This window comes from Tenebrio molitor, chromosome 5, assembly GCF_963966145.1.
Source record: "Tenebrio molitor chromosome 5, icTenMoli1.1, whole genome shotgun sequence".
NCBI classification, from domain to species: domain Eukaryota; kingdom Metazoa; phylum Arthropoda; class Insecta; order Coleoptera; family Tenebrionidae; genus Tenebrio; species Tenebrio molitor.
Window position 1 is genome coordinate 21328936 of NC_091050.1, and position 14670 is coordinate 21343605.

Consider the following 14670-nt stretch of genomic DNA (forward strand, 5'->3'; position numbering starts at 1 on the left):
ACAAGAAGGAACATCATTCATATTTCACATATGTATGTTTATGTCAAGAAGTTTTTTCTAGTCTTTTACGTCAAGAACAATAAATCAAAGACCACCGTCCTAGACGATTAGCTAACTCCATTGTTTACCCGCTTCACTAAAACTTAGATTCCTTTGTGGCTTTTAGGCAAAATACCATTTTAGAATTTGTTCTCAAAAACTCTCTACAAATTGCTTTATTGAAGTTTGTTTGCACTTACTTAATTTCCTTTAATTAATTGGATGTTTACTGCTGACTGTAATAGTGCTCCACATCAGCCATATTACCTGTGACTCGGGCAAAATGATGTAATTGCTAACGTAGAGATAACGGCGAAAGGTGCGAACGAACATAATATGGAATAAAAGATGATTCGCTCCAGTACACCCAGAAGCAGTAACTTTTTTTTACTGAAATGACTTGGAAAATGAGATAATTTATTTCTTGTTTTTTACAAGAAAATATTACGTTGACTGACGGCCCGCAAAGCAGAATGAAAGAATTATTACTGCCAAGAGTGTATTTCCGGTTCTAATCAAACTCGAATACTTTTCCCAAAAAATGTTGGTCGTTGCCTTTAATGAAACTTTACAAAGACAGATTGTGTCGAGTGTTTTGGCTCAATATTAACCATTTTAATTCGGAATTAGTTAATTTTAAAATTTAGTATCACCGCTTTTGAACTGGAGTATTTGACGAGGGTAACAGTTGAGACGTTCATTCGGATTTATTAACCGTAGATGACACTTAAACTTTCTCTCAGATTGATTATTTTGCTTAAAATGAACGATCATTATTCATAACTTAATATGCAGCCACCCATATTTCCGACACACTGTTATTTTTCATCAAAAAAAACAGATGTTAATTTTTACGTCGGTTAAGACAGTGTTCTTGCATTAATGTGTTGGATTCAAGTTTAATTCAAATTTACATAAACAAAGCTGGTTGTTTGCAGAAGTTTTTAATTACGAATTCCCACCTAATTAGCTTGTGATGCTTTAATTAATAAATCTCTAATCATAACGTCCTTCAAATCTCGTACATCTTCCAGCTAACTCTTTTACGGAATTTTGTTCGCTGTACCATAAAATGTTCGCAGACGGTTTACTTATCAGATTTGACCTGTCACGAAGTCTTCAGAAAAAGGCTTATGTTAAATATATTGAAGAGAGGCAACCGAAACAATACTGAGGCAGTGTGATAAGGTCTACTAATTATTTTTTTCTGTAACATTGATGCATAAATGTTTGGTCAGCTCTATTTTATCTTTAATAAAATGAAATGAATCTATCGGTAAAAAAAGTTGTCTGGTGCAACAGTGTGTGTTATTTCTTTTGCAAAAAAAACAGTTCTCCTTAGAACTAACCAATTAGAGCTTTCGTGGTTTTCTTTGTACAACACATCGTCTTTATTTTAGAAAAGAAAGCTTCATTTACGAAAATAAAATTTTTGTGTCTTTTTACTTGTTACAACAAAGCAACGAACGTGAAACTCGTTATTTTCGTGAACGTAAAAGATTACATTTTATTGTAGACAAACATTTGCCGCAAAGCAATATGGCAGATTCTTTTAAATAAATTTATAAAACGGGTAGGGCACTTTTATGTAACATAAATTGAATTACAGAGTAGAAATGAATAATATGTTTCCCGGCGTTCCGCATAAAATACATATATTTATCTTTAATATGTTATTAGATAATTATGAGGTGAAATTGAAGGAAAACAAATTGTTGCGCGTAAAGTTTCATATCAAAATAATTTGAAAAGGCAAACATGTAATATAAGCACAAGTTCAGAACTGGAAAAATACACTCCAATCTTTTATGAAAAAATATCTGTCAATTTAATTATCGATATTAATTGGCTGATATTTTGCGTTGTTGTTTCCCTCAATAAGACGTCGCCACTAAGAACAATTTAAATGGCGTTACACCAAAAACAAACCCAACAAATTGTTAAACTTATAATTAAAGTCGTGCTTATCGTGCTTATCATATATCTATGTAATGCGAATAGTGAAATGAGTTTCAAGTACCAAACTACAATTTCTCTAGTTATTCTCCCAACAAAGAGATGTCATCAGATTATTCTGTTTATTTTAATGTTTGTAATCTGAATAGGATTTTTTTTTTGTATTACCTAGTTTTATGTACCTATAGTGCCATTTGAAAAAAATGAGTTTTTGACATTTTTAGTTCGTTATGTTTAAAAAATCGCAGTAGGCATATGCGACTGAGCAGGTTGTTGAGTAAACACTCAGCAGATGCGGCAAACATTCATAAATCAAACACCGTAAATCATTTTAAGTTATGTGCAACGATTTGGAAGATACGAATTTTCGAAGGGACCCCTGCAATTCGAAATTCTGGTAAAAAAAGCGCCACTGATCAAAAACGATGGCAGCTAAGTAAAAACGACCTGTATAAATTTGATTCATAATTTAGCATATAATTTAAAAAAAAAATCAAACTGGGTAGATTCCGTTTAAAAAAACATAACTTTAGCGTTTTTATAATATTGAGACACACTGTATATATACCGCAATATTTTCGGAATGTGCAGTAGAAGCGTAGCTATCATCTAGAAAAAAGAAAAAATTGATATCTTCAATAACAAACAAGTTATGGAGCTTTTTCGCAACTCTGGGACACCTGTATGTATATTAAGGATGTGACAGCATCAATATCAGGCTGAATTTTTATTTGAAAGTTCCTCCAAAGCTTCGCATAACTCTCTGCTTAAGTTATCTCCTGTCATCTGCTGAAGAATTGTGAAAGAAAAATTAGTTGCTATAATAAATTCAGAAAGTAAACAAATTGAGAAATTGGTAGCAATCAGACAAATAAATCGTATCATAAACAAACTAAAGTGAAAATTCTATTAAAAATTAACTTCCGACAGTAACGATTGAAACACACGAATTGAGGCGAAATAAACGCAGGCTGCTTAAGTTTAATTGACGAAACAGAATTGAGCAAAGCTAGCTTACTACACCCCGATTTATCGCTATTGCGCATCTCCCTGATGGCTTAACCTTAACGTAATGAAACAAAGTGCTGAACACATTTAGGAATTATTTCTTTCTAACAAACTTTGTTTGTAGAAAATCGGTAGAACAGTTTTTGAGTTGTATAGTCATACAGCGTGATTCTGAAATAAGTTTGGAAAAAAAAGTGGAGTATCCTTGACACAAAATAATTCTACGTAAATGATTTGTTGCTTTGTAAATGTTTCTATGGAAATGATCGAAAAGACTAATGTCACCTTTTACCTTTGATTTATTATTATTGTTGGTAAACTACCAGGATAATCAATTAATCACCTTTAATTCAGCAGCGTACTAGTACGGTGCGATCAATTAAAAAATAAATCGAGTCGGCGTGTTACCTATGGCAACCCATGCTATAGCATAGGCTCCAAAGCAAACTCGATTTATTTTTTAAATGATCGCTCGGTAATTTTGACCAAATTTTCAATTATTTATACCTCGAAAACACTTCAATAAGAACTTTTTTTTTATATGACTTTTTCTCATCATCACCAGTTATTACGTTTTTTTTCCAAACTTATTTCAAAATCACCCAGTATATTATTATAAACTAAGAATGTATGCACGACGGCTTGTATAACAGGAGAAAATGTTATTATTTCATTAGACCAGGTTTCTTTAAGAAAAAGCATTTTCTCGAAAAGTTGGCTAACTACAGGCAAGTCTTGGTAAAAAGAAAATAAGATTTAAACAGTTTCTCATTTTGATATACAGGGTCATTATAAATGATTATACCATCGTAGATGGCTGTGCGCTATGCTTTAGGTGCGCCGCTACGCCTACAGTTGTTACAATAATTTATAATGACCCCGTAGAATCAGTCTTGTACTTCATTCTTTACAAACACACGAAACGTGAAACTCATGTTTATTTCTGAAAGTCCTTTTTTTCAACAAGACATCACAAGATTTACACAAAATATCTCAACGTCCCAGATCGAAAAGTGGAGATTTATCTTAAAACTTGTTTGTAAATATATGAATTGAAAGTTACACAAGAAAGTCAAATCAGGGAAGATCAAACATTAAACGTGCTGATAAACGTTGAAACAATAGCTCTGCTAAAGTCGAGTTAGATTCTCAATATGCATAATGAAATTTGTGTGGTAAACGCAAATGGAAATCTTGGAAAAACACTTTTATTTTTCAACAAGTTTACTGTACTTATTGGAAAAAACTCTTAAACATAAAAGTATTAAAAAAAATAAATGGTAGAACGCCATTGATAAAAAAGTTAATGTGTCAGAATCCTTTATTTTCGAAAGATCTTGAACGGGGACAAGCTTAAAAATACATTACAAAGAGGTCCTGTTTGTCCGTGAACGTGATGTTTTTTTTGGCCGAATCGTCACTCGTTGTCATTGATGGGGTAAAGATCCAAATATTGATTTTGTGACAAAATAAGCAAGGCCCCGATATGCTCCACGCTAGTTCCATCCTTCAGATGTGATCTAAATTAAACTATTTTGCAAGCGCAAAATTAGCAAATTTTAAAGGAAAGTCACTAGTTGGAAAAATGTGTTAACTAGTACTAAAGTCAAGATAAATTATTTTCTTTGTGAATTCTAAGTATGTGATCTTCTTGCATGTACCGAGTGAGGAAACGCGTTCTCGTCAAGGCGATCTATTTTAATATTACTGTAAAACATATTAATTCATTATCCGTGCCTTGGGACCCCGCGGTGGGGGAAGCTACCTCCAGTGTCCATCGCTCTCTATAGCTGTGGTCCGGTATAGAGCACAAAGAGCCATCGCCATATTAAATTGATGGTGACGCTTTAAGCAGCTGCCACGTGAGGAGAGGTATCCTTGCAAACGCAAAATTAGCAAATTTTGATGGGAAGTCACTAGTTGGGAAAATGTGTTAACTAGTTTTTAAAGGCACTTTTAAAGACATGTAGAAAAGTCTAAAATTAGTAAAATTAGATTGATGAAAAAATATATAAACCCTAAAATTAAATCTTTGTTCTGTTAGTGGTTAAAGAAGTTTTTATTTAATAATGATCCTTTTCGAAAATTCAGTTCTCTCCGAATTACAGAATGATGGATGCACTGGACAACTTGTAATGTAATAATCCATTTTAAAATATGTATCCCATTGTTATTTATATGAACAGTTAAAAACATTCAATCAACTTTTTAACTGACTGAAATGACTAAAAAATACCTTCTAAGTCTTACAAATGTATTACTTTAACCGTTTCAGTTTCCGAAATGTGTTGTCTAAATTGTGAAATTCTCTTTCAGGACATTCCGATGCATACAACGACTCTAACCTTCGTCTTAATGGCATGGGACAGACTCCGTTTTATTAGACATCCTACAAAAGCTCGTATGCCAGCTTTCGTGTGTATTATTGGGACATGGTTAGCCTCTGTGTGCTTCGTGCTACCTTACCCCATCTACATCATATACATAGATTTGGGGGTAAGTACACCTGACAGTCTCATTGCTCGCATTATAATTTTATTATTCCATTGTCCAAGAAACAAGACAATCACAGCGCAAATTAATATTTACGCAATAAACTGCTTGTGAAAACCGGTGATAATGCGGCGCTGTTGGTTTAATTGATCATAAGAGAGGCATTGTGTGGATCGATTAACATTCAAAGTGCTTTCAAATTTTGGATAAATATCTAGCTCTCAAATAATTCTCGTTGCGTGTTTAAGTCAAGTTAAGACTTTACATTCATACAATTCGAGCTGACAACACTTCATTATCTTCGAAACTAATTACTTTCATCGGTTTGTCCAAAATAGGTGGAATCCGGTTGTGTGCTTGCTCGTTTCATTATTTGATTTAATTCCAACTTCGTGCAGATTCTCATTGTGTTTTGATGCAAACAGTTTTCATTAAAGTGACAAATAATATTGTGAAGCAGCTGCAAAATTCTTATTAGCACATTTTAATAAAAAGTTTCAAATGAAAGGACAACTTATTGATCAAAAAAATTTGTCAGATCCTCGACTGGTCTAATTTTAATTCATTTTTTCACAAACGCCGTCCTATCTCGGATCAAGTTTACCACGTTAATATTTAATTAATCAAATTACATTTGCTGCTACAAATAATCTAGCTTTGTGGAATCCGATACCGTTGAGAAAACCACTATGTTTGCTGGACCGGATGCTCTGTTGCTAATAAGAAAATTCCCGTGTTGAGTAAACCTGGCGAGAATTTTCAGAGCGTTTAGGTGAAAAGTGGACGTGATAGAAAAGAACTGTTATTTGCAAAGCCAACCAATTTTTGAATCGATTGTTTCCGTCTTCAATTAATCAAGTTTGCAATCAATTTAAGAATGACATAACAACGATTAATTTTAGTGTATTGTCGATTGATTAATGGTTTTCTCATTTAGTATGCAAGCGTAATTCCCTGAACCAATCTCATTTTTCATTACGGTGGTTGAATTTATGCATGGTTTGGTGATTTGTGCCTTCAGAAATTTTATTTAAATGGGGCAAATAAACAAGCATAGCAGTGGATGCTTTGAATGAGGGTCTAATTGTGGAATATGTAGGATATGATTGGCTCCATTGTATGACTTCTTGCTCTTTCATTCCAACATATTAAAATTTATTTATTAATAATGTTGGTCGCAAAATATAAAAGAATAAAGTCTCTTTAGAAATTATGTGAAGAACTCGCGTACTTCATGAAAAGTAGAAAAACAAACTGTGTTTGTTACCAATATAACAATCTTCAAGACCCTTCAGTTACTTTAACATACTGAATCCCTTCCGCTGATTTTCAAATGTAAAGAAAACTTTGTGATGTAAAAATGGTGGATGCGCCGGGAGAAAATATAGACTTTCGTTTATTTAAATGGATTTGAAAATATTATTTTCTACCTCATCGATCCTAACATTAGATGTTTCTAAAGTACATTACATTATCAAGAGTCAAAGGAAATTTTCAATCGTGTCAACAACAGTAATGCCTTTGTTGATAAATCAGCACCTTGAAAAATATCTCATTACACGGAACACAATAAAGCCTCGCAACAGTTAGAACACATCTTATTGAAATTTGCGACAAATAATAGCTAATGAGTATCGTATTTACTAAATTCTTCAGGTTTCATTTACGAAGTTTGCAAATCAAATTTCTATTTCATCAATGTTTACAGTTAATTAACGAAGTGTTGATTAAAATAATGTTTAATTTCAGATCGATATCCGTTTCCACGATATTTTCAAAAAAGTATTAATAAATATTGTAATGGCCCGAGTAGGTTCGGTAAACTGGGAATTTTAATTTTATATAATTTCAACGAAACCTCCTTAACAACCATTCATTGGGGGAAGAATTTGTGTTAGTTGTAAATTGTATGTTTCTCAATGCCTTTGTTGACACAATAATCCTTAAAAGTGGTAATTAGTAATCAAATTAAATTTGCCGACCGTTTTTGAAATTGTAGGCTTCGATGGGATAAACCCAGATACAAGGGTAACAAAAAATAAACTGTCTTTTCAAAATCTTTCATTTAATTTATTTTAAATAAATAAATCTATGTGATCTTCTTGCATTTAACAACTGAAGAAACGCGTTCTCGCCAAGGCGACATTTTTAGAAATAGTTTTAAAACATTTTCATTCATTTTTCGTTCCTTGGAGCTCTCGTAGTCGGGGAAGCTCCGCCAGTGTCCACCGCACTCAAGTAGTTGTGGTCCGGCGCAGAGCACAAACTCAACCCACGCTACCCATGAATCGGGATATGGTTCGTTGACAAAAAATTGACACGTGAAAAGAGTTTCTCATAAATCTGATGATGCCTTTCCTTTTTATTCTTCCCGATTTTATGCCAGGCTTGACCGAGAAGTTCCATGAGAATTCGTGAAGGGTTAATTTAACAGGGGAAACAGTTCAAATATTTGTAGGATCACATAGTTTGCATCTCAAATTCATTCAATACTGTTCATTTTCATAAATTTATTTATTCATGTTAGGAACTAATCTGTTAGTCAAATTTCGTTCAGTACAACTTTAAATCATACATCCACCGAAGAAATGATTTATTAAATTCACTCATTTAGGTATAAATTTTGTTGGGACTAAACACCACCAAACTCGATTACTTATTAAATACATTTTAAGTGAAATGTGCTCAATTGCTTTAATTTTACTTGAAGCTCTCGTAGAACCTTAATTAAATAATCATAAGTAACACCACACAACGAGGGATCAATAAATCGTTGTACTGTACAATTTTTTGTTTCGTATTTTCCGCAAAAATATGATCCGGGTGAAGAGGTGAAGAATAAATCCCAAATAATCACACACCAAAAAATCGAAACGTTACATCGGTGCCATGACCAGGATTACACCAAAATAAACATCTATCAAGTGTTTAAATTGAAAAATCTCTGCAAATGCTTTTGAATCGTTTTTTCTGGTAATGAAAATTGTATCATGTTTAAATTTTCTGTTGTATATGAGAGCATGCAGCATTGTACATTTAAAATATTTGCGTTGGATAAACTACTATTTAACAAAAAATTCGTATCTGATGTTCACGTTGCTGCAATGAATTTTAATGAAATTGTACAATACTCGTACGAGTATACTCTATTAATAATAATTTATTATCACATGCTTCGGGGAAATACGACCGTATAAATCGGCTTTTATGAGATCTTCGACAAGAAATGATAAAATAAAATTAGATATACGAGTATGTAGAAATAAGAGTGGCAAGGGAATCAGGAATTTCACTTCAAATGTCGAGTCGCATTTCAGTTGAATTCTTGAAAAATATATTAATAATGTCAGCGCCATTTCAGTTCTTTTACCTCGGACAGTCAGCAATGATTCAATGAATTCAAATGGCCGAATGACCATGACACTAAAGTCCTTAAGCTGATTGAGGGACCGCTTCTTTATAAAGCTTTGTTGAAAGCTTTATGGCGCAAGATTACAGTAAAGCTGAAAATATTCGTGAGGCTGAGTCCAACTTTTATGATTACCTAAAGAACCACTTTCTCTTTCTTTTCTCCTCCTCTTGTCGTTTTGTATTGAAACGATGTTTCCTTTTCATAAATTTCGCCGTTTATTTGCCGTTTATGTACGATCGTTTGCAGCGCAGAATCATTTGTGTGAAACTTAGGCCGTGTTATTAGAATTTTGTTGCAGCCCTTTACGTATCGGAATTAACTTTATTTTCTTGTGGTAAAGGGTTAGGAAAGGCCCTTTTCACTAAACGCTGCCAGCGGTTGTACTTTATTTATACTGGATTTATAGCATTTGCCATCGTTTGGTGTCCGGCAGAGATTGTCTGCTCTGGCCGTAAAAGTTCAACATAACGAGGGCAGCTTTATAAAAAATGAAAAATTTGTAAGCAAATCGATTTCGACTAGCATTCATTTTAAATAAGATGTTGATAAGAAGGTATCATAAACAGAAGGTTTGGAGTGGGTATTTTGTAGAGAACGTTTCCGAAATCTTTTATTCAGTTTATTTAGAGTAGTTTTTGGACACATTTTGCATCACATCACCTTTAGTTATTTATAAGGGTTCATTTCGAGGCGAATGGTTTTATAATTAACCTTTTTGCGACATAAAAGGGTCGAGTTAAGGTTTTGTGCGCATCCCACGCATCTAAACAAATTGACATTTTCTTGTAGTCGGTTTTCATCATATGTTATGTGGACCGATGAGGACAATATTTTTACAAAATATGTATATGTCTACTAGAAGTACTCAGAGAGTGATATCTAAAGTGAAGTATGTCAATTTAATAACTCGTGTTGTGTTTACGCTCATGACGACAAATTTATTGAATACCTACAACAAAAAGGAAATTTAATAAAACAAGATTCTACTCCTAATCTTGGAAGAGCTGCATCGATCTGTTGCCTAAAATTATGTTTGAACGTATTAATCTTTGTGCTTCAGCATTTAATATACACATCAAACAAAACATATTGAAACGATAATGCCTCTAAATAAACACTGTAATATTTTACTCACTCTATTTTGCAACAGAAACAAAACAAAAATTGTTATTAAAAGAATCAATTAGTCCTACGTTGTGCTGTCATATATTTTTTTTTGTAGTTTAATCCAAATTCTACGAAAGGCCGCAAAAAAGAAACGTTTTTCTTCAATCGTCAGCAAAATACGACATTATACTGCTGGATTGATAATACTAAAGTGTCACTTCATTGTCTGTTGAATTATGTTATGCTTTTCTAAATTTGAGGTTATAAATAGCATCAATGTGTAGTGCATTGTTGTCAGTTTTACTAGTTTGCAATAGAAGAATACTCAGAAAACGTGGGAAATTCAGCAAATGTTATATTCATTTTGATAAATCCGATTGTCAGGCACTTTAGTGACGGAAATCAAATTGTGTGTCCAACGTTAAAAAAATAAATCATGGCCTCCCATTATGCCAAAACAACGTGAACGGTATTTAAATGACCTATTTCAAAGAATATTATGGCGTCAGTACTTAAAAAAAAATTAAATCAAAATTTACAATGAATAAAATTCTCCCTCCAATAAATAAATTTCAAGAACGTTTAGTTGAAATTGTTTTTCTGGATCGTTCCAGCACTTAGTTCAAACTCTCGTCATGAAAAGATCAAGTTTTCACGCTAGCCTTTTAACTTTAACATCTAATAATACGATCTGACAAGGCCACAGACAAATAAACTTCGCCAGCGAGGGCCAGAAAATGTTCCATACATTTACCAGAATGATTAAGGTAATTACCATTTATGTTGCGTCAGTTTAAAGAAAAGGGTTGATGAAATGCCGAGAATGGAGAGAAGACAGGTAAAGTAATTTTTAAAGTGGCTGCAGGAAGCAGGGAGGATGCACTCAGGGAAATTTCAACATCAAATTGTCTTATGAAGCTAATTTACGATTTGACGACGCTTCAAATAGGGCAGATAAATTAAACTGAACTTACGATGATTCCGTTCTAAATTTCCTGGACATTTTCATCGAAACTTCAACATTACAGATATTAAATTAGGATTAAATCTGAATCAAGGCGATGAAACAAAAGCCGAATATAATTGTCGCTTAAATTGTAATTGAACCTTTCATTCAAGTTATGATTGTAAAAAAAGAGCTTATATTAATAACATAATTACATAAACATTTTTGTTTTATAATACAAAAATTTCCGATAATATTGCGGAATCTGGAAAAGTGCCCCGAATGCTTGCAGCGTTTCCACGTTGAATGGCAAGGGAAATCCTCTCGAAAAGGAATTTCTTTGATTTTGAATCGCCTGATTCCGCGATAAGTCGGTTTCCGATGACATTAATGAAATCGATGGCTTCTTTGCACCAAGGGCCTAAGGTTTCAACGATTCATTTATCTATTTGACGAAACGATCAAACTTTCAGTTTTTTTACTTTTCTTCCGTAAACAATCCATTACAGCCGCTTTATACATATACAATGTGAATGTGTCTATAAAAGAACGTATATCAAGAGTCTTGTAGAATTGTGCGGTTCTATAATTTTATTGTGTCGAACTATGTCGAACAGTTGAAGCCGTCAAATCAGATGTCAACAGTCAAATGTCAAATTATTAAATCTTAGCGTCAGTTGCGAGTTCGACGTCTTAGTGATTTTCTTCAGTTTTTCTATATTCTAATTAATTTTCATCTTACAACAATCTATTAAAAACCTGTCATTCATGTTCTAATTAATAACCTCTGTTTTTCTACTTGGTACCAGAATATGTAAACCTTGAAGAGTAATTAAAGTCATCCTACAAAAAGACAAAAATCAAATAACATGTGTTCAATTAAAAAGTTCATCAAATTGGCTTTGATTTTTGTCGCTATCTTTGTCTAACCAACTTAATTTACAATGTTGTTGTCTCTTAAAAAATACTGTCATAGCTAACTTGATGAACAATTCAATATTGAACACTTGTTATATTCGAATTCCACAAGATTCTTGATATACGTTCTTTTATAGACACTTTGTACATACATACATACCCTGTATAATTTAAAAAGATCTGTAAAAGAACTGCCTACTTCTAATTACGTACTCGTACTAATCCATAAAACTCTAAACTAAAGAAAACTGTCATAAAAATATGAAATAAAATTGTAATTTCACAGAACTTGTTCATTTTGGGCCACTTTGAAAGAGTATAACATTAAAATTTTTAACTATCTATCTAAAATTTACGACAAAGACCAACTGTTACTTCTTATGGTGGTTTTAATATCCAGCAGTGAGTGCCTGTTGTGTGGATTACTTTCAAGATGATATTACAATTGAAAGTTTCAGACACAATAATACAATTTAATACAAAACCCTTATCCCTTATCCTAGTTCATGTCGAGATAATTTCATATTAGTGTTTAGTATACATTTACAGCACATTTCCTTAACGTACATTTTCCAACAGAGTCTTTAAGCTGATTTGAAACTCGGACAAACTTCTTTGTATGATTTTAAAACATGCATAAAACATACATATATCAGCTTTTGTACGGTATGTTTCGACAAATTTATGATCAATAGCGGCCGTGAATAACAAAAACATCGAAAACGTGTGCTGCAGCTTTACCTTAATACACAACAGACTAATATTCACATAACTTTAACTTTATGGATTATAGTGCTATTGGGCCATATCTACGGAATTGCAATTCGGTCAAATGTTGATGACTGATTGATCTAGGAACCGTTCTCAAAGCAAAACTATTTTTGATCTTCGTTGATGACAACTATCGCAATAATGGCATTTCCGGCTGGATTATTCAAGTTAAGCCTCATGTTTTCAAATCATTTTTTTTTTCATAGCCGTTGTTGATCATACATCTGGTTCCGCACTAAAGATGGCGTTGTCTTCATAATGGCTGACGCAATTTTATGACAGACCTAAATCCACCACGTATAGTACACATACATTTAAGTTATTCAAGATTTTATTTTTTTCGAATCAATTGTACCTTTATTTAGGTGATTTTTTGTGATTCCAATAGGCGATAGGGCCATTTATTCTTATTGTTATGTCAATAACCTCCAAGATATCAATTAGATTTATACCATTTACGATTTAAAATCTGGTTTGAGCTCTTTATTATTATGAAAATTTTAATACAATTTCTGTCACTAAAGTGGTACTTCACTTGTCCAATGAATTTTCTTCAATACATACAAAATACAAATACGGCGTGATATCAGAGTCACATCAAACTCTTCTCTGATGATGTCGGAAAAATTCTGTGACTTCTAAGATTTCATTATCATGTCTACCTTGAAAAACTGTAAATCTTAAAAATATCCAGAATAAAAGCAAATGACAGTTTGAGTTTTCATTTTAATTGTAGCGATATTAAAGAGCCGAAAAAATATTTATCCGAGCATAACTGATTCGATTTATACCGCCGTTAATTCCTCCAAAATTGTACATTATGCTTTGGGTAAACAATGCTAAGGTAAAACAGGTCAAGGGGTTTTAATTAAATTCTTATAAGATTTAGTCCCGCAAGAACCATCTGTGTTGTACGTTCAATGAAGTTTGAAGCTGGCTCTGAAATTTTCATTATCAGAATATTATTTAGCCATTGATGAAAATCTGTAGATATACGAGTATTGGCAAATTACTAAGATTTTCGTTAAATGTGTATATTCCAGTTTTCATCACCATATTGTGCATGTGAAGGTGGAAATTTGCTATTTAATGACTTCTTATAAGCAGAATAGCTACAAGAGGAATATCGTCGCTGAGCAAAGGAGAACAATATCCACATGGGGAATTACGAAGGTGGAAAATTAAAGCAGCTATATAAATTTCATTATAGACAATAACATTTTTAATTAAAGCTAACAAACAACACATGCGAGTCGTTTTATATTAAATTTTTTGACATTTGATGGACTTGTTTTCACAAAAGTTTCTCAAAACTGCTACAGCATGTCAGCAAATAGTAATTGCTACAATTATCTGCACTTTACACAGGGTGTTATGTAGAGTAGAGGAGAGAACAGTCAACCAATGAGACAAGTTTTGTCAAATTAATTTAAAATTAGGAATCATGTTAAACGCCAAAATATTAAAACAATAGTTGTGATTAAATGCAAACTTTTCTCGGAAGGGTAGGTTATATTTAAGAAATCTACATTACTGGTCCATCGAAAATTTACATCTGTACAGATCAAGGCATCATCAGCATAGATTTTTAATCAATGTGTGGACAGGTTTTTCAAAACGAGGTTGTTGACCCATTTATACTCCCAAATCTTTACACTTTTTGCGTAATGACTTCGAAAATTATTTAAATCAAATCCATTGGAAATACGAAGGCATACGTGGTTAATGCTTGATGGAGCTCCACCCCACGTTTATCTCATCACGATGTTGTACTTTTTTTGAATGCTGAGTTCGAACATTGTTGGATCTGTAGAAATGGACCAATTCCATGGCCTCCACGCTTCCGAATCTACTAACGTAAATGAGTTGTGGAACAGAAACTGAAATTTTTCAGTCAGTAAGGGATTCCTTCATTAGACGTGTAAGAACTTGTTTGCTACAAAATGGGAGGAATTTCGAACATCTCTTATAATTTTTCGTGTTTCCTTTTATCAAAGAATTGTTAAATTGTAATCAATAT

General features: G+C 32.8%; 1 protein-coding gene across 1 annotated transcript in view; it reads left to right on the top strand.

Moving 5' to 3' along the window:
• Positions 1 to 14670, top strand: part of LOC138130163 (prolactin-releasing peptide receptor-like) — a 51633-nt gene that overhangs the window by 12096 nt on the left and 24867 nt on the right. Inside the window, exon 2 of the mRNA XM_069046557.1 lies at positions 5320 to 5499. Coding sequence (XP_068902658.1) covers positions 5320 to 5499 — 180 coding nt within the window. The remainder of the gene's footprint in view (positions 1 to 5319; positions 5500 to 14670) is intronic.